General features: G+C 49.7%; 1 protein-coding gene across 2 annotated transcripts in view; it reads right to left on the reverse strand.

Moving 5' to 3' along the window:
* Positions 1 to 1,990: 1,990 nt before the first annotated feature.
* Positions 1,991 to 20,848, reverse strand: part of Nup210 (nucleoporin 210) — a 95,838-nt gene continuing 76,980 nt past the window's right edge. For both annotated transcript variants that reach the window (XM_005071160.4, XM_040738058.1), the window contains 12 exons: positions 18,950 to 19,041; positions 17,374 to 17,548; positions 16,017 to 16,192; positions 14,019 to 14,239; positions 12,462 to 12,598; positions 9,589 to 9,712; positions 8,334 to 8,480; positions 7,008 to 7,258; positions 5,451 to 5,667; positions 4,076 to 4,171; positions 3,914 to 3,997; positions 1,991 to 2,559 (listed from right to left, as the gene is read on the reverse strand). In XM_005071160.4, the coding sequence (XP_005071217.1) occupies positions 2,462 to 2,559; positions 3,914 to 3,997; positions 4,076 to 4,171; positions 5,451 to 5,667; positions 7,008 to 7,258; positions 8,334 to 8,480; positions 9,589 to 9,712; positions 12,462 to 12,598; positions 14,019 to 14,239; positions 16,017 to 16,192; positions 17,374 to 17,548; positions 18,950 to 19,041 (1,818 nt within the window). In that variant the 3' untranslated portion in view covers positions 1,991 to 2,461. The remainder of the gene's footprint in view (positions 2,560 to 3,913; positions 3,998 to 4,075; positions 4,172 to 5,450; positions 5,668 to 7,007; positions 7,259 to 8,333; positions 8,481 to 9,588; positions 9,713 to 12,461; positions 12,599 to 14,018; positions 14,240 to 16,016; positions 16,193 to 17,373; positions 17,549 to 18,949; positions 19,042 to 20,848) is intronic.

Genomic DNA, 20,848 nt, shown 5'->3' on the forward strand with positions numbered 1-20,848 from the left:
CTCAGTATCCCCAGAAACAAAGGAGACTAGAAGACACTGCAAGAGCCAGTGGCCAGCTTCCTGACATCTAGAGGCCCTCAAGGCACAGGCCAGGAGTGGCTCAGACCTTAGCCATGGAGATGGTCAAACTGTCTGTTGAGCCCTGAAAAAGTGCCTTCAGTCAGTCCTTAGGAGACAGGAGAGTTTCGTTCTGTTCTTCTCAAGATCGTCAGGTCTGGATGTGATGTGCTGCCTGGATCCTGACAACTAACTTGCGTATCAGAGGGGTCTTACCGAAGGGCAACACCAACATCATGTGTGCTATGCCAGGCAGGCACATGTACAGTAAGTACAGTATCTCCCTAGCATTTGATACTGCTGAACACCCTCCAGCTCTCCTCATGTACAGCATTCTGGGGAGCTATGAGAATGACACCATTACTTACTCCCATATTACTACTATGCAGGAAAGGAAGTGGGGGCCACACAATATTGCTAGCATGGAGGGTGCTGCAGTAACAGGTCCCTGAGGCTAAGGAAGCACCTATCCTCCCCCCTCGACCATGTCAAATGCTGCATGAGGCAGGGGAGGGGGAGGGCGGGCAAAACACAGGGAGACAGGGACACAATGGAGCAGTTTGCTGTATATGGTGGCCAGGGATGAAAGGACAGCACCTGTTCAAGTGCAGGTCCCCCAGGAGGAATGCAGCAGGACTAGTACCTGACTTGAGAACTCCAAAAAGGTAGGTGAGACCAAGGGTGTGTGTCTGGGGAGGAGAGCAGGGTGGCAGAGAGCTGGCCTTTTAGGAGAGGGGAGCAGAGGCGTCTTCGGAACACAGCCCTGGGTGGGCAGGATAGGAAAAGGCCATTTTAAGGGCAAGAGTCAGAAATTTCAGATGACAATGAAAGAAGGAAGGAGATGGTAGAGTGATGGGAATGGGGATGGAAGGGAGTCTATGCTGTCCTCCTGCAGTCAAGGTCCTGCAACTGCCTCTGGTCTCTGGGGTAGGAAGGGAGGCCCCATAGTCAGAGAGAAGGGAAGGGTACCATTGAAAACAGGTCATCAGTCATAGTAGACACTCAGGCAGAGTCAGCACCCCAGGAACTACCACACCCTTAAGAAACAACACAGAACTTTATTAAACGAATGCAGGGAAGGCTCCATAACAGCTCCAGTCAGACATAAATCCTTTGTCCCAAGCTCCAGAAAAGTCCATCCTATGGCCCAGCCTTAAAGGATGCAAGGGATCGCACATGGCCTTCAAAGGCCAACTGAACTCTTGGTGATGTGGTGCCCACACCCATCTACTTGGAGGCAAGTCTCTGGCTGTCTCTGACAGAGCCACAGCATCTGGACCTGGAGCAGAGTGGCCATGTCCCTGAGTTCAGACATGAACAGGAGTTGTGTTCTCAAGGTATCCCCTTCTGTCCCTGGGCCAGCTAGGGGAGAGGAGAGCACGTGGGCGGTGGCTCAGATCTGCTGAGGTACTGGGTGTCTTCCACGACAGAAGAGCAGGTTGCACTGGCTCTTTGTGCTGCACAAGGCACAGCAGCTTCTCAGAACAAACGAACAGTTCAGAAGACCCCTGCCAGTGGCTCCAGCACAGGGCCAAAGGTACTCCGGCTATTCCCAAGCTGCCCAGAGAGAACAAGAGGCACTCACTCCAACACACCAGTGACCAAAGCCCTCCTGCTGTGAATCGAGATTGAGGTTCTCACCAGAGTCTGAGGTGAGGCCCACTCTGCTGAAGCTCAGCCACTCTCACAGTAAGAGGGCTCAGATAGCACAGAGCTCTGGGCATAGTCAAGGGGATATCCCAGGAGACACCCACACCTGCTTGTCCCCCACATTTCCTAGCAGCAGTAGGACAAGGAGGAGAGTAGGTTTTCATGAAGCAAAAAAAAAAAAAACAAAAACAAACAAACAAACAAACAACCCACACACAAAAGGGATGGCTCATATGTGTGTGTGTGCCTGTCTCTCTCTCTCTCTCTCTCTCTCTCTCTCTCTCTCTCTCTCTCTGTGTGTGTGTGTGTGTGTGTGTGTGTGTGTGTCAGTGGATAAGCACTTGCCTAGCAGGCATGAGACTGTGGGTTCCATGCCCAGCACCACACAAACCCCAGGAGTGATGAGAAAATCCGTTCCCTGAGATTGCTACAGTGACGTCATCTACAGACAATACAGAAACAGCTTCTAGCTACTCAAAGCCATGAGCAGGGGGTAGCTTCCATGAGCAGGGCAAACACAGGATTAAGCAGCACCCACATGGGAAGGAGGGAGCTCTCAAGACTGTGAAGGAGATTTAAAAGCAATCACATTAGAAACCCCTTGCTTGTGTGAACCAGGCAGTGGCTCAGCACAGCCAGGGCAGTGAGGATGGCCCAGGGCCCAGATGTGGTTTTGTCCTGGCATGAACATGACAGTGACCCTTCCATTGAAGTGTCAGTTTAGCTATGCAGCAACAGCAGCCCAGCACACTGGCTAGTGGGAGGCATAGGCTGGGCTCCAGAGCCCCGAGGGAGGACTGGCTTTGCGACCAGGAGGCAGTGTGTTGAACGTGGCAGGCGATGAAGCAAGATCTAGGGAGGAAGGGGGAAGTCAGCATAGAGGAATAAGAGTCAATGTCCCCACCACACTCGCCAGGCAAAATCAATATTTAAGTGCCCGCAGCATGCCAGGGGATTGTACCTGGGACAGCTGGCCCTCTGGGACAGTAGACAGAAACTGACAGGGCCAGGGGAGGCATGGGAACTATGTTGCTCAACCTGTGATTCTGTACCCAGCAGCCTTCTGTCTCCTGATTCCCACTTGAGGAAGTCTATCTCCAATGAGGAATCTATGTGGGCTAATCCTATGGATGAGTTTTACAGGGGCTTGTGAGGTTTTTGAAAGAAGATAGAAGTATGGTCCTTGGGACTTAGACTCCATATATCCACTCAGCCTGGAGCATGATCCCTAACTCCTGACCTTCCTGAGCTCAGAGTCTGAATGGGTCTCAGGACATATTGTTACCTCCCATGAGGCCAAGAGGACGGAGGAGCAGACTCTTAGGCACAATGCTGTAGTAACAAGGACCCGGAGGCAAATGGAGGGTACTTTGGGGGACAGTACAGAGACCCCACAGTAACTCCAATAAACACTGGGAGGAAGGGTCAAGAAGGGCGGGAGATTGTTGCAGAACTGCTGTGTAAGCAGCTAGGCGACAAGGACAGTCACCACCCAGCATGCTGGGATACTCAGGAGCCCTGCCTGGAAGACCAGAGGCAATACAAAGAGGGTCTGATTCTGGGGCATGTTGGGAGTTTTGTCTCCCAGGGACAGGGCTTCTGACTATAAAACTGTCCTCTGTCCAAAAACCCCTTAACATTGAGATGAACAGACACTAGCTCAAGGGCCTCTTAGACATCAGCCTACAAAATGGGAATCAGGAGACAAAGGTCAGTTGGGCACAGCAGCACGGGTAGGACACTGCACAGTTCCAGAAGACTCTCAGGGAGAGGTAGCCCAGAAGTTGGACAGGGCAACCAAGACCTTAGGCCACTAGAAACAAAAAGACTATTGAAAGGATTAGAATTTCCCATCTTTCTCTACGGGGGAATCTCTCCTCCAGACTGTCTAGAATCTCCATCCTTCCATCCCAGCTTGAACTGTCAGTGGTAGCCCTGTCTGTCTTGGAATTTACCTGCTTAGACAGCACTGCCTCTATCAAGTTCTCCCATCCCATAGCCTGCTGGGGAAGCCTTGAGTCAAGGCTATTATCTGAGTCCATGTGACACCTTCCTCCCCTGCCCCATCTGTCCCTGGGTCTAGTTGCCCCTTTTGCTCTGACACAGGCTGCCGAGACTGGGGTTTGGGGCCTGGATCCCACCCTTACCCCCGTAGATGACTCTTTGTGGAGGTTATCCAGGCTGCGCCTGTGGCTAGAGTACTCACAGTTGGGGCTGTGCTGAGGGCTGGCACGGGGTGTGAGGGCCAGGGGTGAAGCCAGTTCCCGGGGTGCACAGACTGTGTGGTAAGCTGCAAGAGCACAGGCTGGTGAGACTGGGCAGGCTGAGAGGGGGCAGGGCACAAAAGGGGATATGTGGTTTGCCTCACCTATGATGGTGACTGCTGTCCCGGCCAGCAGGGCAAAGAAGGTGAAGAACATGACTTGGTAGGAGTCCAGGAAGTGTGACAGGATGCTGGCTCCATCTGCATCAGGGGAAAGACAGACATCAGAACACCAGGTCCCCAGCTGGGTCCCACTGAGTTCCTGTGCTACTAGACCTGTGCATGGTCCACCATGCCCCACTGCCTGGGATGCAGGGGACAAGCCTGTCTTAGATGTGAGGGTGATGTGCTCAGACAAAGGCAGAATCTTACTCTGTCCCTTGGGCTATCTCTGTCCAAACTAAGTTTCCTTCCAGGAACTGTTCTTAAGCACCAGCTTGGCACATCAGGCTTTAGTGCCCTTTCTGCCAGGGAGGCAGCTAGGCTGCCCCAAATCAAGAATAGTTCTGAAAAATGCCATGTGGGTTTAGACCATGAGGGATTGGTGGGACAGAAGCTCACAGGACAGCAGCCCTTGACTCCTTGCCAAGAGCGCCTGGGTGAAGGTAGGCAGCAAGTCTGCCCCAAAGCCATCAACCTCTACGAGTGGCCTGAGTCCCAGATTCTGACACCTATCTGTTACAGTATTATACTCTCCACTTGTCCCCAAGTATTCCCAGGTGGAAAAACCACCCCGATACCAGCAGCCTCCCCCAACTTTGCCCCTCTGATCTATGCCCTGTCCCAGAGGGTAAGCATGCCCTCAGGTGACCAAAGCTTAAGGGCTAGGCCTTGGTGACTACAGGGCAAGTCTTGTACTCAGCTGGATAAGAGGCAAGTACCTCCTGGCGTCGGGAGGGCCCTGAGCTAAATGCTGTCCTCAAGTTGGACTTCTTGGGGACAGGAGTCCCAGTGGTGAATAATATTACTTCTACATAGGTTAACACAAGTCTGGGAGTGAGAGTCTAATCTGCATCAACCAGGAAGTGATACTTGAAAGACAGTCTGCAGCAGTTGAAGATATTGGTTAATGGACTTGTCTGGGGGAAATGGCATTGTATCCAGAGGAAACAGAGATACCAATGCCTCAGGTAGGGTGCCTTGTGTTCCAGAAGCAGGCAGAAGGCAGAAGCACAGGGGGAGACAAGTCCCAAATGAACAGGAGAGACCAGATGGGTCTCAGGGACCACTGGGGGATGTAGGCTTTGCCCTTGAGAGATGGAGCCATGGAGGGTGTTGAGCAATGGCATTGCTTGAGGATGGGGTGACAGGGAAGGGATGTGTGGTGCCAGTGACAGCAAGAGATTGCCACTCTGAGAGACATTCTGTGTTTCTGACTCCTCCAACCTCCACACTATAGGTGCCTGCCAACACCCAAGCTCCTCTGGCCTGTCTCTCCCTGCCCAGGTCTGGGTCAGTTGACATCTCATCCATGACTCACAGGGGCCAGGCCCACGACGATCCATCACAAAGGCCACAGTGACTGGAATGGTGATGGCCTGGTTAGTGGCAGGGCTGGAGAAGGTCAGGGCAGTGGACAGAGGGCCCTGGCTGCCAGCTGTGGGATCTGAGACACCAACTGTGTATGTGATGAAGCTGGGCAGCCCAAACGACTTCTCTTTCACGAAGGCTAGCACAGCCGGGGATCCTGATTTCACCTGCGAAGAAGGTAATGTTGAGGAAGCACGCTCTGCAGAGGCTGGACCACAAGTGGGACCGCAAGTGCTCATCTCATCTCTGGGCATGCCCTTCTAACCACACATGCTGGATTTTGCTCCCAGGACCAGGTAGGCCTTGATACCTGGAAGCATGATCCACATTTGGGGTTTGCTAAAGAGGATATGTTCAATATTACTGAATTCTAGCTAAGCACAAAAATGTTTTGCCAACTCAAAGTAGCACCTAATACCTAGTCACCATGAAGCAGTATCCACAGCCCATCAGAATACATACTTATATATAGCTGCTATATACACAGTAACTATACACTTCTCCCTCATCTCTTGTGAGCAGTTAGCCACAATAAGACAAGAGAAGCAGATCCAGGGCCCCTAAACTCCTCCATCATCACATCAGAGCTCTTCTTGTAGGCTTTCTGGACAGAAGCCTCAGAGACTAGTCATGCATCAGCCTGAAAAGGGGAAGAAGGAGGAGGAAGGAGGAAGAAGAAGGAGGAGCAGGAAGAAGAAGGAAGAGGAAGAAGAAAGAAGAGGGAGGAGGAGGAAGAAGAAGGAAGAGGAAGAAGAAAGAGGAGGAAGGAGGAGGAAGCAGCAGTTGTATCATCAAGGCACGGACAAGGTATCCCCTGTTGGAATGCTACCATGCTAACTGTTCAAAGCATGTTCTACACTTGTGCTGTTCCGACAAGACTGACTTTCTGAAGTACAAAATGAAACCAAAAGAGTGAGCAGAGGACTCCAGTACTATACAATAAAGGGCATATAAAATTACTTCAAAATTTAATTTCTAGTTTAATTTTTACCTTTGAAGAGCCCGAGCCCAGGGCTCACATGCTCTTCCTTCATTACAGTATTTACACAAACCACAGCCTTCAACCTTGAAGCCTAACCCCAACTTCTAACCTGATCCGAACACCAGCATCTAACCCTCCAAATACAACCTAAAGCTATAACCCTAATCCCTAGCCATTACATCTGAATCCTAGACCCAAGTCCCATTCCCTAACTCTAAGCTCTAACCTAACTCCAGCATCTAACTCTAACCCTAACTCTAAAATCTAAATCTAACTCAAACCACTGACCCTAACCTCTAACATGTTCCACATTCTTTAGCCCAACCTTTAACACTAACCCTAGTCTGTAAACACTGCATCTAAGCATATTCCTAATTTCAATCCCCGACTGTACCCCAGTCCTACAATAGCCCTAGACACTAGCCCCAAACCCTAACTCTAACCCAAACCCTAGCCCTAACCCTAAACCCTACCTCTAATCCCAGCCCCTGACTTCCCTGACCTGGAGCACCCACAGCTGCTTACCTCCAAGTTCTCCAGAATCTCCACAGCACCAAAGACCTTGACCTCGGAGCTGGTATAGTGGTTGCTCAAGAGGATTTCTGCCTGGTTGGCATAGAGTCCTGGACTGAAGGGAACCTCAGCTCCCACCTTCTCTACAGAGGTATGGCTGCTGGGGATGGAGGCAGTGACCGACAACGATGTCTTTTTCATGCTCAAGTGTTTCAGTTGCTTATCTGTCAGCCTGTGCATAGTAACCGAGCAGAGGTACTGGCCTGTGGAGAGAAGGCTGTTCTTCTGTGTGCACAGATTCCCCAGTCTGACCTCACTCTCTGATAGGGAAACTACTAGACATACTTGGGAGCCAGCTAAGAGGTCACCTCCTCCAGGAGGCCTTCTAGAATTACCCCTTCAGAGATGCTGGGCCAGTCTGGACACTTTCTCTGTGAACAACTATCCTCTCACTATCTCAGAATATTCTGTTCATGAGGTTTCCATCTGAATAGTAGTCTAAGAGCAGCTCAAGCCCCAGCTACCCTGGCTCAGAACAAGGGCAAATAATGGCAAACAGACACATGGTCAAGACAGAGCTGATTTCAGGTATAGCAGGAGGCCTTGTGGACTATGGCTGTCTGGATCCTGTCCTTAGTGCTTGGCCCATGGAAGATGAGCCAGGTGGAATGAGCAGGGTCTTGGGCAGCTGGCAAACTGGAATCTAGAAACCTGACTTGTACTCCATATGACACACAACTACAGGTCCCTAGATGACTTAACTTCCTTACTCAGCAAGGGCCTCTCTGTGCTAGATGCTGGGGGAGGCCCTGAGTGTGCCTTTGGGATACATTTGTACTCTCTCAGCAGCAGCAACCCCTGCCATGCAGTGGGGCCAGGCAGGCTCACCAGACTACAGTGCAGTCGTCAGCCCAACCACTTTAGTGTCGTAAGCCTTGGAGCAGCTGTGTTTCAGCATGCTCAAATACAGCCCGTGACTATGTCATAGGGAGTCAGTCATCTCTTACTTGCTCTATGCAGGCAGTAGGGGACAGGGCAAGGTATTGTCATCCTCAATCTAAAGAGGGTCAGTTTCTGTCCAAAACTGAGTGGTGGGAATATTGGAAAAGACTCCAGCTTGGGTTTGGTGCTGAGCTCTGCAGAGTATGGGTGATGCCAAAGGCTAAGCCCTCTTGGCAGACATGGAGCAGCAACAGAGACTACAGTGTGGCAACAGCCTTAGGTTAGATTCCCAACAACCCCTGCCTGTCTGGACATATGGCCATCATGAAGTACACACTTATATGACCCTAGACATCCCAGGCAGACTCACTGCATTTTAATTCTTTGCAAATTTACCCAGCGCAGAATCAAATCCTGGCTCCACAGTGAAGATATCACGAGCAGGGAAATCAAAGACATCTTGTTTGAATTGGAGTTGACAGCTGATGAGGGACTCTGGGTGTAAGGCTTCAATGACTTCTCGCTGGACAGGGGAGCACTCGCCTAAAGGCACAGGGTGGGGGCAATGATCAGGTGAGAAGGGCTTGGACCAAGCACAAGACCACCACACCCATAATGACCTAAAAAGAAGGAACAGGTCTATGGAGATTGGGCAGGCATGAATGGCATCAGTGTCCCATATTATTCCCATGCAGGGAGCTCAGGAGTTCATGGAACTTGGTGAAAGTAACATGTCTTTTATTGAAACTAAGGATCCTGATCCACGTTGGGTTACTGGATGCCGGGGCCACCTCAGATGAGAATTCCAGCATGAATGCTGAGCCTGCACAGAGGGCATGGTGGCAGGCAACCTGCTGATGTGTGGCCTGTTGCAGCTAGCAAGGAGAATGGCCATTGGCCAATTGCTTCTGAACACTGGGAGGGCAGAGACTCACCATAAACACACTGCACATAATTTTAGCAACAGCAGAGTATTTTCCCACTTGTACTAAAGGAGGAAAACAGCATTTCCATGATGTCATGAGTGTGCCCCATTAATCACCATGAGAATGGTGGAACTTAATTCATCCGTTAAGTGGTTAAAAAAAAATCTGTATCGACATATTTATTTCTGGTACTTGCTGTCCAAGGCTGTCATAGGCAAAGAGTGAGATGGAATGCTCTATGCATGACTTGGGAGAGGTAATTATAAAAATCAAAACCAGTCACCAGCCTGCGATGTCATTCGTTTCCACCATCAGCAGCGGTGGACTGTGGTTGCTCTGCCTCATGCCCTAGGGCTGCAATCACAGCTCTGACTCAGCACAGGCAGTGTCTTGGAGCTCAGCTCTTAACGAAGGCGCCTTTCACGCTTCGGCTTATGGAGGCCTCAAATTTCTTAAAAGCTGCAAAGAGTGAATGAGCTGAGGCTAAAGGGTCTCTCTCTGGAGTTAGGGGTGAGTCTGAATAAGAAAAGCAGAGCTGGGGATGTGGCTCAGTGGTACAGAATGTGCCTGTGGTGTTTTAAGGCCCTGGGTTTCATCCCCAACACCACAAGACAAACAATAAAAAACCCAAACAGATAAAACCACCCCAAAGGCACAGATGTTACTCCCCACTCTCCAAACCTGGCAAGGTAAGCCCAAACACCCAGAATCCACTTGTTCTATACCAAGCAAGTTAGAGCTCCTGTCTCCCACGCTGACAGTCACTTTGGAGGCTGTGGCTTCCTGGATACTGGTCTGGGCAGAGTGGAGGCGACGGGCCACAATCTTCTGAGGGGTGCCAACCACTATCTAGGGAGACAAGGCAGTTGTGCTAAGTGCTGATTGTGTGCTGGCCTGTGCTGGGTATTTTTCATGGCCTCACCTGCAGCTCCTATTACCTATGCTCCAGGCAACAAAACATAATGGGCTTACAGCTTAAACACCTGGCTGGAGTGTGGCAGGGTATCTGTCAGAACCCTATTGGCCACCCTAACTCTCCCACCCATGAGAGCAAAGCTGGAAGTGACAGCAAAGCCCAGGCAGGTGGTAGAACAGAGGCAGAGCTGGGATCAATGGCAGGCGCAGGGTGATAGCAGAGTGAAGCTGCTTAGTGGTCCAGGCCAGGGTGCATGCTCCTGCTGTCACCGTCCCTCTGCTCACAGGTCTGGTAAACTAATCTTGCAGCAAGGACAGAAGACCCACTTAGTTGACTATACTTACTCAGAATGCCTGACTATACTGACCCAAATGCCTACATAACAAGGCCCCTGCCAGAAGCCAGCCTGGTACTCTTTGGGCATACTCTATCCCTTCTGCAGACCTCTCTCCACTGGGATATTCCTCTATCTCTCTCTTCAAGGCCTGCAGGCCCATGTCCCTCTGCAGCTAGAATGCTGGCCACCCTTTCTGGGTGGGGGACAGTATTTTGGGGGCTCTTCTTGTAGGCCTTTCCTACAGCATGGTAAGGGCATGGCACTGTACTGCCTCCTCCCAGGAATCACCGCTGCCCAAGGAACCAACAGAGGTACCCGCCACTGCCCTCCCTGGCCCTGTCTGCCACTTCTTAAAATCTCCTCTCTTCTCTTTTCCTCCTGGCCACACTGAGTCTTCTCACATTTTCTCCTCCTCTGTCTGGAGTACTTCTGTTGTGCTCACACCCACACTCAGATGTCTCCCAACATACCATCCCGGCACTAGACAGCCCAGTGTGGCTCTAGCCTTCTGGAAGGGTCTACAGACTCACCACCTCAGCCGACCCACTCACTACCTCAGACACCCATCTCAAACCTCCCAGGACCCACTCACTATCTTCTTCCAACACCACCCATGTCACAGGAGAGAACCAGGTCACTGTGACAAAGCCAGAAGAGTTACTCCAAGCCTCCCCCACACAACGCCATCCAGTCCACCAGCTGGTCATCCTGCAGCAGCTTCACCACTATATGCCTTTGATCTTCATCATTCTAATTTAAAACTAAAGCTCTGTGTAGTGTGAAGTAAGTTACCACTCTACCCTCCCTGAACAGGGACAGCAGCAACACAGGAGGAGCAAACACTTGTGAGAGCCTAAGTGCCATTTGACTTGCCCCCTCCCCATGTTAAAGCACTATGCTGTATCACAGTGTGGTCCCCATCCCTTGAACACAGTGGCTGATCTTGGATTTGAACCTAGACAGACAATATGACTTGAGTGTCTAGGCTGTCTTAAATTCCGCCTCTCAAGGAAGTGACGCTGTGGGCATATGCTGAGCTGAGGCCACTCTTAAACCACTGCACCTAGCTCCCAGGCATTTCCTGATCTGTCCATAAAGTCAGACCTTAAGTCCCTCCCACATGTACCCTATGATCCAGCTCACCCCAGGCTCTGCTCTCAACCTTATATACCTTGGAGCCTGCTGGCCCCTCTCCTGACCATTCTCAGAGGCCTCTCCTGGGAAGCAGAGCCTTATTAATCAGAGTGCCTCTATCTGCAACCACTGTCCCGAACCACGCAGCACTAAATATGCAAACTATTAGGTTAAACTGCTGGATTCAATAAAGCACATGCTGGCTCTAAAAATGAGACAGGTTTGGAACTCAGCCAGACTAGGCTCATTGATTCATTCTCGGCTGGAGAGAAAGGTTTTTCTTCTCTTTCATACAGACTCAAAGGTGACTTGCTGGGGGAAGTTTAACTTTGCTGGTGACACCAACTCACTGGGGTGCCAATCCCATGGCCTGAACTCCCTTCAGGGAAATGCCACCCCAATGGCTGCATGGCTACACTGGTTCCCAGACAAGCATGGGTGTTGGTGGGTGGGTAGAATCAACTGGCTAGATCTCTCTTCTCGTGCTGGTTTGGCCATGACAGAGAAGCATGGGATGAACAGGGACTGGCTCCTCTCTCACACTTAGTGGGTGGCTGATTCTCCTAGATCTTGACAGCTGCAGACAGCTCTAGCAGGAGGCCTGGTTATTTGTTTCTTAAAGAAAAGGGAATCAGAGGTACAGCCAGCCTTTGTACCTGCTGCTTTGGCAGTCTGGGTTTCAGTTGCATTCAACCAACAGAAGATCAAAAATATTTAGGGGAAAAGTGTGTTTGTGCTGAGCAGGGACAGGCATTTACTAAACAATAGGCTAACAACAATTCACAAGACATGGCATCAGTTAGTTATCATAAGTCATCAGAGGTGATTTCAAACATACAGGAAGTGGAGAACACCTGGAACACAGGGACTTGGAAGATTCAGATCAAGGCCAGCCTGGACCACACAGTAAGATCCTGTCTTGAAACAGACATACAAACAAAAACACCATAAAAGAAAATAAAAATAGATAGGAGGTCTTATGCCTTTGGGCGAAGAGACCTGATCATGAGCAAATTCTGGTACCAAGGGGTACACATACTATTATGTGGTAGGGGTACAATGGTCAGGATGGTCTCAAATTCAAGACAATCTTCCTGCCTCAGCCTCCCAAGTGCTGGGATGGCAAACATGTGTCTCCAAGCCTAGTTACAGACACACACTGCCTCCAACAGTGTTGGCCACAATTGCCTCTGCCTGCCTTCAAGTCCTACCTCCTTGAAGGTCTTCAGATGTCCCGTGATCTCATAGTAAACAGTCACAGACCCTGCATCTCGGGCCACAGCCACGCCTGTCTTGGAGTCAATGTAGAGAACATTGCTGGCTGATGAGCTCCAGGTCCCCGAGACACCTGGGAGAATAAGCCCAGATATCATCCATCTTGTTCACATTTGGACACGATAGGCCAAACCTAGCTCCCCAGGCCCTGTGCCTGTAAGGGTCTCCATCCTCAGCTCAGGCAGGAATCCACATAGGCTACCTCTAAAGTCCTCCCACCTTCCTAGCTCTGGCCACCGACAGCTCTCCCACCACACCTGTTCTCAGGGGACACTGACTCCCCTTGCTCATATTTTCCCACTGGAATCTATTTTTCACATGAAGCTTTCCCAACTCCCTGTCCTGGGATAGGATGGGTGCTGTGTCTCCGGGTCCCTACCGCTCCCCAGTATTATCAGTTCCTCTTTAGAAACAGAGAGCAGACCTCACTCCTGACTCATTGATAATAAAAATAAGAATCACGGGCTGGAGAGATGGCTCAGTGGCTGAGTGCTTATGCTCTTGCAGAGGACCTGGGTTCAGTCCCCAGCAGCAAACAAACCATTCATATACATAAAATAAAAACAAACAAACCTAAAGAATATTAATTCCAGCCCAAACCAACTGAATATTCATAAAATTGCTATCTGCCGTAAATAGATAAAATTTACTCTGTAAATGCACGATTTAGTAATAGTTTAATAAAAGTATGTTAACATTTTAAAAGCGTCTCTAAAAAATTACATCCTAGGCCCAGTGTCCCACAGCACTTTGTTCCTAATAAACAATAAAAATCCAACAACCTCATTCTATCTATAGCAGTTATTTCTTTCTTCCTTCCTCCCTCCCCCTACCTCCTCTTTCTTTCTTTCCTCTTCTTGAGACAAGGTTTCACTGTAGGTTAAACCAACCAGGATCTCAATGTATTGATCAGACTGTTCTCAAACTCATATCAATCTTCCAGCCTCAGCCTCACTGGTGCTAGGATCACAGGTACGAGCCACCACACCTGGCTACTATTTCACTTCCTCTGGAAGTGAATTCATGAGGCTAAAGAAAGGAAACCAACCAGGAGAAAAGCAAGTGTCTGTGTACAAGTTACAGGAGTGTGGGGACTCATTTTCCGCTCAGGTGTCCCAGGGCCATGCTGCGTGTATGTACCACTAGTCAGTCGTTCAGTAAGCACGCACTTGCAGAGGCAACTGGGTAACAGAAGATACATACGGGACACTCCCACAACTGTAAAAATTTCTACTGAGCAGTGCTATTCCAGGGTAGGAACCAGTAGACTTTTGCTGCAAACCACCATTGAGTACTGGGCTGCATGGCCAATACTATCTCCACTGCTTCCTGGCCACAAATGAACAGGCATTGCCAAGTGGCAGGTTGAATGTGGCCTTTAGGCCATGTCCTTTGAGCATCCTTTAGGTTCTACCAGCACACCTCCTGTGGTGTGGTACCAAGCACTTCCTGGGGTGCCACACTTGAACACAAACCAGTCACATCCCTCTTACCTCCCAGGCTAATGAGAACACTAGCCAGACAGAGGATGTCACCCACCACCACAGCTCCAGACAGTTCTGGGGTGATGGCCTGTAGGACGGGTAGCGGCACGAAGTCGGAGAGGCCCAGGTGCTCCACATCCCACACACGGAGCAGTGTCAAGCCCACACTGACTGTGCGGACAATGCAGGTGTTGTTGGTGGCACCTTTGCCAATCTGCACAAAGTCATCTCTAGGGACAGAGGAAAGGAGATCTGAAGCTCAGATGAGAAGCCAGAGGGGAAATATAGAGAACATTCAGCCCTGTCCTCTACTGAGCAATGCTGCACTGACTGAGGTCCCAGATATGGCTCTACTGAAGGGGGCACAGACTTGATACCCCCTTCCTTGTCATTCTTGGAACACAACCCACAGCACCCAGTAGGATCTGCCAGCATCATTACCCTCACATTTAGAAGGGAAGCAGAGGCCCAAGGAGGAAAATGACCCAGATGACATGCTAAGGAGGTGCAGGCTGCCTTTCACTGTATGGCTGGCTCAAGCACTCCTGCACTGTCTCTTCCTGTGAAGAAGGGGCAGGGATGTACATGGTGCATCTGTTATGGGGACCAAACAAGCCTGTAGTGGGAAGGCACTCCTAACCCTCATGGTGAAGGATGCCAGAGGAGAGACTGGAGCAGGTCGGAGTGAGGGCCATGTTGTTTGCCTCAATCCCAGACTCTCCCATGTCTCTGATGCTGACCGCAGACTGGTTGCTACAAGCAGGTGCTCCTACTACACAAGGCCAGAGTGACTTCTATAGTACGGCTAAGGGCAGCAAGACCTGAGTTCTATCTCCTCCAAGGCAGGCAGACATATGGTACAGAGTCCCTCATGACCACTCTCTCATTGATGGGAGTGATGGGAGTAGGTATATTCTTTACGTGACAGGTGGGAGAACCTTGGGGAGATGAACTGCATGGTCAGACTCACAGGACCCACAAAGATCAAAGCCAGGTTTGTAAACAGGTGTCCTGCCATGCAATATACCCCTTATACCTTCCTTTAGGGTTTTTAGCCAAAGAAGACATAAGTGTTTTCAGGCCCATAAGAAGTCCAAGTTGGATGGTAACCAATACTTGGATAGTTCAAAAGGCCCCAACCCCTCAGTCAAAGTGTCTCCCTCATACTTCTGTAATGCCCCAGGGCAATGGCCATCAACCTTTAAAATCATGGAGCCCCGAGCCCTGTGGAAATGTATCCCTAACTATCCACAGAGGACTACTGATGCCAGACTGGGGATGACACTCTGAGAGCTACTGCTATCTAGTAGACTCAGACATTTGGCAGGCCCACGCTGAAGCCTGGATTCTCTTGTCACCCTCTCCATCCTCATAGCAGGACTGAGGCTGCAGCAAAAGATTAAAAAGAGCCAGCCTAAAAAAAATCACGATTGGAGCTAGGTGAATATGGTATTCAAATTCCACTTCCTAGCTGTGTAGCTCATGGTAAATGGCTTGACCTCTCTGGGTCTCTGTAACAGGGCTAGGAAAGGAACCAGAAAGATATGGCCTGTGGGCAGATGCTCAGTGACAGTGGCGTCTTCATCATGTGCCATGCAGTGTAGGGCACACACCTTATCCTTCTGCATGTGTTGGTGACAGGACTAGACTGACTGCAGCTGCTCACGTTTCCGTGCTCTTCCTTTCCTGGTCACATGGAAAGCCTTCCACGAACCCTCCCATCTCAGCGCTTAGGAGGTGTGCTCTGCTTCCTGCCCATTAGGGACTGTCATCATCTAACAGCTCCTGCCACACACAAAGGCCTGTACCTATCCTTCCTCTCACTCCCTCTGTCTCTTGACTGCATCTGCTGCTTCCAGGCCTGGTCTGTGTGGTGCAGCAAGCCATCCCTTCAACCATCCTCCCACGGCATCTGCCTTTCTTCCGTCACCAAGCTGGACCTACATATGACATCTAGACAACTGAGACCAGCCTCCCCGTGAGAAATGAAGAACGCCCATGCCTTACCTGTTAGTGGCAAAATTGAGGACTGAATTGTGAGCATGGAAGATGTCTCCAGAGTTGTCATGGAAGTGAACTGTGAAGGTCACGGTCATACCCAGAGGCAGAGCCGCCAGCGCCTCCTTGTGCTGAGTGTGCAGAACTGGGCTCATAGAGATCCTCAGGTATGAAACAGGAGAGACCTGGAGGACACCATGCAGATATGGCAATCCTGCCCAAGTGAGTCCCTATCTAAGGGACACTTAAGGGGGTGGGCTGGCTTCAGCATGTGGAGTAACAGTTTCATCACCTAATAGAGCTAGTCAACCTCTAAAATACCCAGGTGAGCCAGGATTCATGACTGAAAACTTAGGTCATGGGTCACATGGCAAGAACACCCTCTGGGCTGCGACAGTAAATGCTCAGAGTCATGGGAAGAGCTGTCTCTCAGTGCATTTGAAGTAGAAGCCATGCCCACTGGATGGAGAGGGGATGTCACTTGCCTACAGGGGTGCTTATGAAGGCCAACAGTGGGTCTGTAGAGCCATCTCTGAACCAAGTGTCTACAAAAGGCAGGTAAACATTTATCCTGACTCTAGATAAGAATCCCCACCTGGCCAAAAGTTGTCATCAAAACCCAAAGTCCACTAGGAAGGTTAACTGTTATAGGGTAAGGATATGATAAGCATCTAGTACTTTCTGTCAATCAAAAAGTAGGTAGGTGTCACCTGCCAAGGCCACTAAACAAAACAAGCTACAGCCTAGGTGTGAACCAAAGCATCTAATGACAGTGCACTTTGTCTTTAGGACTCAGAAGGTGGCAACAATGAGACAGAGATGCCCAAGGAGCAAGTCTCTGTCCCTAGTAGGCACAGAATGTCAGAATAAGACCTTGGGCATGGTGAACACAGTCCGGAGCCACTGGATAGCCTTAAGTAAGGCACTCTGAGTCAATTTCCCTGCTGCAAAATGTCCTCAGAGTTGATGCAATTATTTGCATGTCTGGCACTGAGCACCCTTCATGCTGGAAAGAACTAAAGGAACTGCACTGACGTGGGCGGGGCTCAACTGTGGATGTGGAGTCAGCGGTCAGGTGCAATGGGAGAACATCAGCACACTTGTGCTGCAACTCTGTGCTTTCAGGCTATTTGTGGACTTCACAGGGCCTCAGTTTTTCCCTGTTAGGTGGAATCAATGAACTCTCCAGAACATTTGGCTCCAACGATTCACCATCTAGCCAGGGCCTCTCCCTGTGAGTGGTTCTTGGATAAATTCCTAAGCAGAATTCCTCAGCTGAAGAGTGAATCACTTTTACACCTAAGAGAGGAAGTGTCACCTCTGACCTACTGACCTTTTACCCAGACAGGATGAAAGGCAATCCTACCTTTACAGCAACAATGACAGTTTGGTTGGTGCCAAAAGGCTCCTGTGCAATCACTTCGAGGGTGGACACTCCAATTCCAGAGCCGGACACCAGGAACCCCTTCTCATCAATGTGCACAATAGGAGGCTTTTCAGGCCCATCAAGGACACGGTAGCTCAGAATGGCCGCACCATCTCTTTGGGAAGCAAGATGATCTGTTTTTATGAGGGACCAGGGCACAGGCAGGAGCCCAGTACATTATCTTGAGATTTCACATCTGTGGCTCCAGCAGTACCTCACGCTGCTACTGCTATGCAGCCTATCAGTCACCCACAGAAGCCAATGTGGAAAACTCACAACTTAGAGCACAGGGCATATCTGAGGCTGAACCAACAGGATGGGAAACTATGAGACCAGAGTTTCATCAACCACACTTTGTAAAAAAAAAAAAAAAAAAAAGACCATTTCTATGGCAAATCATTTTCTCTTACTGAAACGAGGCAGCCTAGAGTGGAGGACAGTGTGGGGACTTTGAGTTGTATGGACCAACAACTAGCCTCTATTTGCAAGAACTGATAAGGAAGGGTTCACAGCACTTCATATGCTCCTTAACATGATAATAAAGGAGAGACCTTCAGTTACCACTGAGAGCTGCAGCAAACTGCTTGCCTATGCTAACACTACTGAACCATTCTAGATGAGCTTAAGCAAATGTGACAGCCTCTGCCTGAACGTTCTTCTACCAGCTCCCTCCTAATCTGAAGAAGTCTTATTCATCCATTAAGATGTCCATAGTTCAGGCATCTCTATCGATGATATTCCTCCCCTAAATTCCACAGAGAAGTCCTTCTCTGTGCTCCACCTGAAGGTTACACACCACTTTCTCACCATCCTGTCTCTGCACTGTGTGTCCTTCAACTTTGTGGTCAAAAAGCGTAGCATAGCATCTCGGCCTGAGTTATTTCTGACTGGATGAACCCTGAGTACTTCATGCAATATGGTTGTGTGGCTTAGAGTCCCCCACTCACCAGCTGCTACTCAAGTCTAAGTCATGTTAGGAAAAGCTTCCTTGGTGAATCCAAGGGGGGTGTTATGTTTGCAGCTAGCCTTTAAAATAACATATTGCCAGCATTGGCATGTGCCATCACTGCCTAGGGACTTTGTTAAAGTGCAGCTTTTCCTTAGGTAGCCCTGAGGTGGAGCCTAAACTTTGCATTTTATCCTGTTCCCCAGTGCCACTGCTATTGCTAATTCATGGGCTCTACTTTGAGTAGCAAGTCTTGAAAACACAGGAGCATTTGAAAAATTTAATACTTCTAAGTTTGTACTTTTGTCCCTTCTAAAGACTGAATTCAACAGTGTTTACAAAAATGAGTTTTGGCTGCAGGGAACATATGAGGGACCCAGAAGAGTGAAGGAGGAGCAGAGGTCTCCACCGGAAGAGAAGGGGGTGCAGAAGCTGCCCCAATTCAAGCACATCACCCAGAAAGCCTCCCTGCATGTACCCAGGGCACCTGACAACTTTGACAAGCGGCTTTTCGGATGGGACAAGAGTGCAGCTCTTGTCCTCACAGAAAACAAGAGCTGAGTCACATACCTGTTTGTCTGCAGCTTTATAAGTGAGTTGGGTGACATCAGTATTTGTTCTGCTTCTATTTCAGGGTTCAGCAGCCGCAGCTTTTCAAAGACCTGAAAAAGAGCGAGCCATATCCCAACCAGCTCACATCCAGTCAAAGCATCTGCTCTCCCTCAGTGAGGGCTGAGGAGAGACTGGAAGTTGCCCTCAGCACCTCCCAGGTAGCCTGGGATATAATGGGAGGGCTGGCCTTTAGGGTATGACAATGTCAGACCAAATGTGATCCCGTCACTCATAGATGTTCTGAGGCCTTGATGGGGATTTGATCCTTTCTCCATATAGTCCTTTTGTTTAGACAGTGTTCAGCTTGGCTCAAGGGCCCACACATTCTAACACTGTGTATGGAACTCCCAGTTTCTGACAAGACCAGATGGGCCTTCTGAGCAGATAAACAGTCTCTGAGGGGAAATAGCTGAAGTTACCCCTCAAGACCTCTGCGTTCATCTTCTACGGTATATTTCCATATCCACAATGTGGGTTCTGATACCACCTGTCTCCAGGAGCTGGACCTGAGGCAAATAGCAGCACATCCCAAAGGGAGCAAGAAAAACAGCCTTGGGGAGACCCAGGGGGCTTTGGTGTCAGGGGCACCTGGGGCAGAACCGGGGGCCAGGGTCACCCAGGCAGGTGGTCCCGAGCATAGAGTGGCATCACTGACTAATTAGGACCTTGACTGCACAGAGGGAGCATCCACAAACAAGTTTTTTTCCTGTTCCTTTACAGCATGTCCTCTTTTTAGATGGAGGTGAACTCACTTTACCATCAACGTGAGGGTATCAGCAGTACCAGCACCTTGGGAAGCGGCACCTGTCAGGCAGGGACCAGGGAATGGGGAGGCCTTGTAGTAAATTGGAGAGCAGGGCTCCAATAACAGGAAGGCTGGGCTTCATTCATCTGCCGATTATGTCATGTGGTAAAATCATACTGGCAACAAATAAAACACATCAGTGGGCTGGACCCCACTTCCCTGGTTTAACTTATTCCAACTCCAGTGGCTGTCAAGGAGAGGAACTGACATGGAACCATCAGACTCAAAACTACAATGCCCTGCCTATTAAGTCATGTGTTCTGTTGAAACAGGGGAGCCTGAGACAGTGTCTGTATGAGTCTGTGTATATCTGGACACACATGGTCTGTACCTGCTTGTGTCTTTGTGTAGACACGTCTATGTGTCCCTGTGTGAGTGTGTGTGCATGTGTCGGCTTCTAAGTGCTTGTGCACCTGTGCCAGAAGACGTGAGAGAGTTGGAGAACAGCTGTTTCTTTCTTTGAAAATCTGCTTCTTTGTCCCTGAGCCTAGTATGCATGAGGAGGAAGGGGGTGGGTCTTTCTTCTCTAGGAGGGGATGTGCACTTTTTTCTTTCTCCTGGTAGTCAGGGAATACTTCAGTTTTTCTTTGCAGCTTACAAGGGTTCAGGGGTTGCAGAATCCCAGATCATCAGAAAGATACCCTTGAAGCGAAACACTCTCTTCAGAGGCAAGTTATCAACTCCTCGTGTGTGTGTGTGTGTGTGTGTGTGTGTGTGTGTGTGTGTGTGTGTGTGTGTAAGTGCCCATGAAGTTGTGTCTGTGTGTGGGCTCATGTAAGTGTGTTGCAGAGATCAGAGGTCATCTTCAGGTGTTATTTCTTAGGCAACATTAACCTTGTTTTTAAAGCCAGAGACCTAGGGCTTGCAGATTAGGTGAGGCTGGCTGGCAAGCAAGACCTAGGAATCCTTCTATCTTTACCTCCCCAGTGCTGGACTACAACTACAGCCACCGTAACAGGCTTTATTTTTAATGTGTAGTAGTGTTCTGCGTACATATAAGTATGTGCACTATATGTGTGCCTGGTACCCACAAAGGTCAGAAGAGGGCATCA

The sequence above is a fragment of the Mesocricetus auratus genome, unplaced genomic scaffold (genome assembly GCF_017639785.1).
Source record: "Mesocricetus auratus isolate SY011 unplaced genomic scaffold, BCM_Maur_2.0 Super-Scaffold_100676, whole genome shotgun sequence".
NCBI classification, from domain to species: domain Eukaryota; kingdom Metazoa; phylum Chordata; class Mammalia; order Rodentia; family Cricetidae; genus Mesocricetus; species Mesocricetus auratus.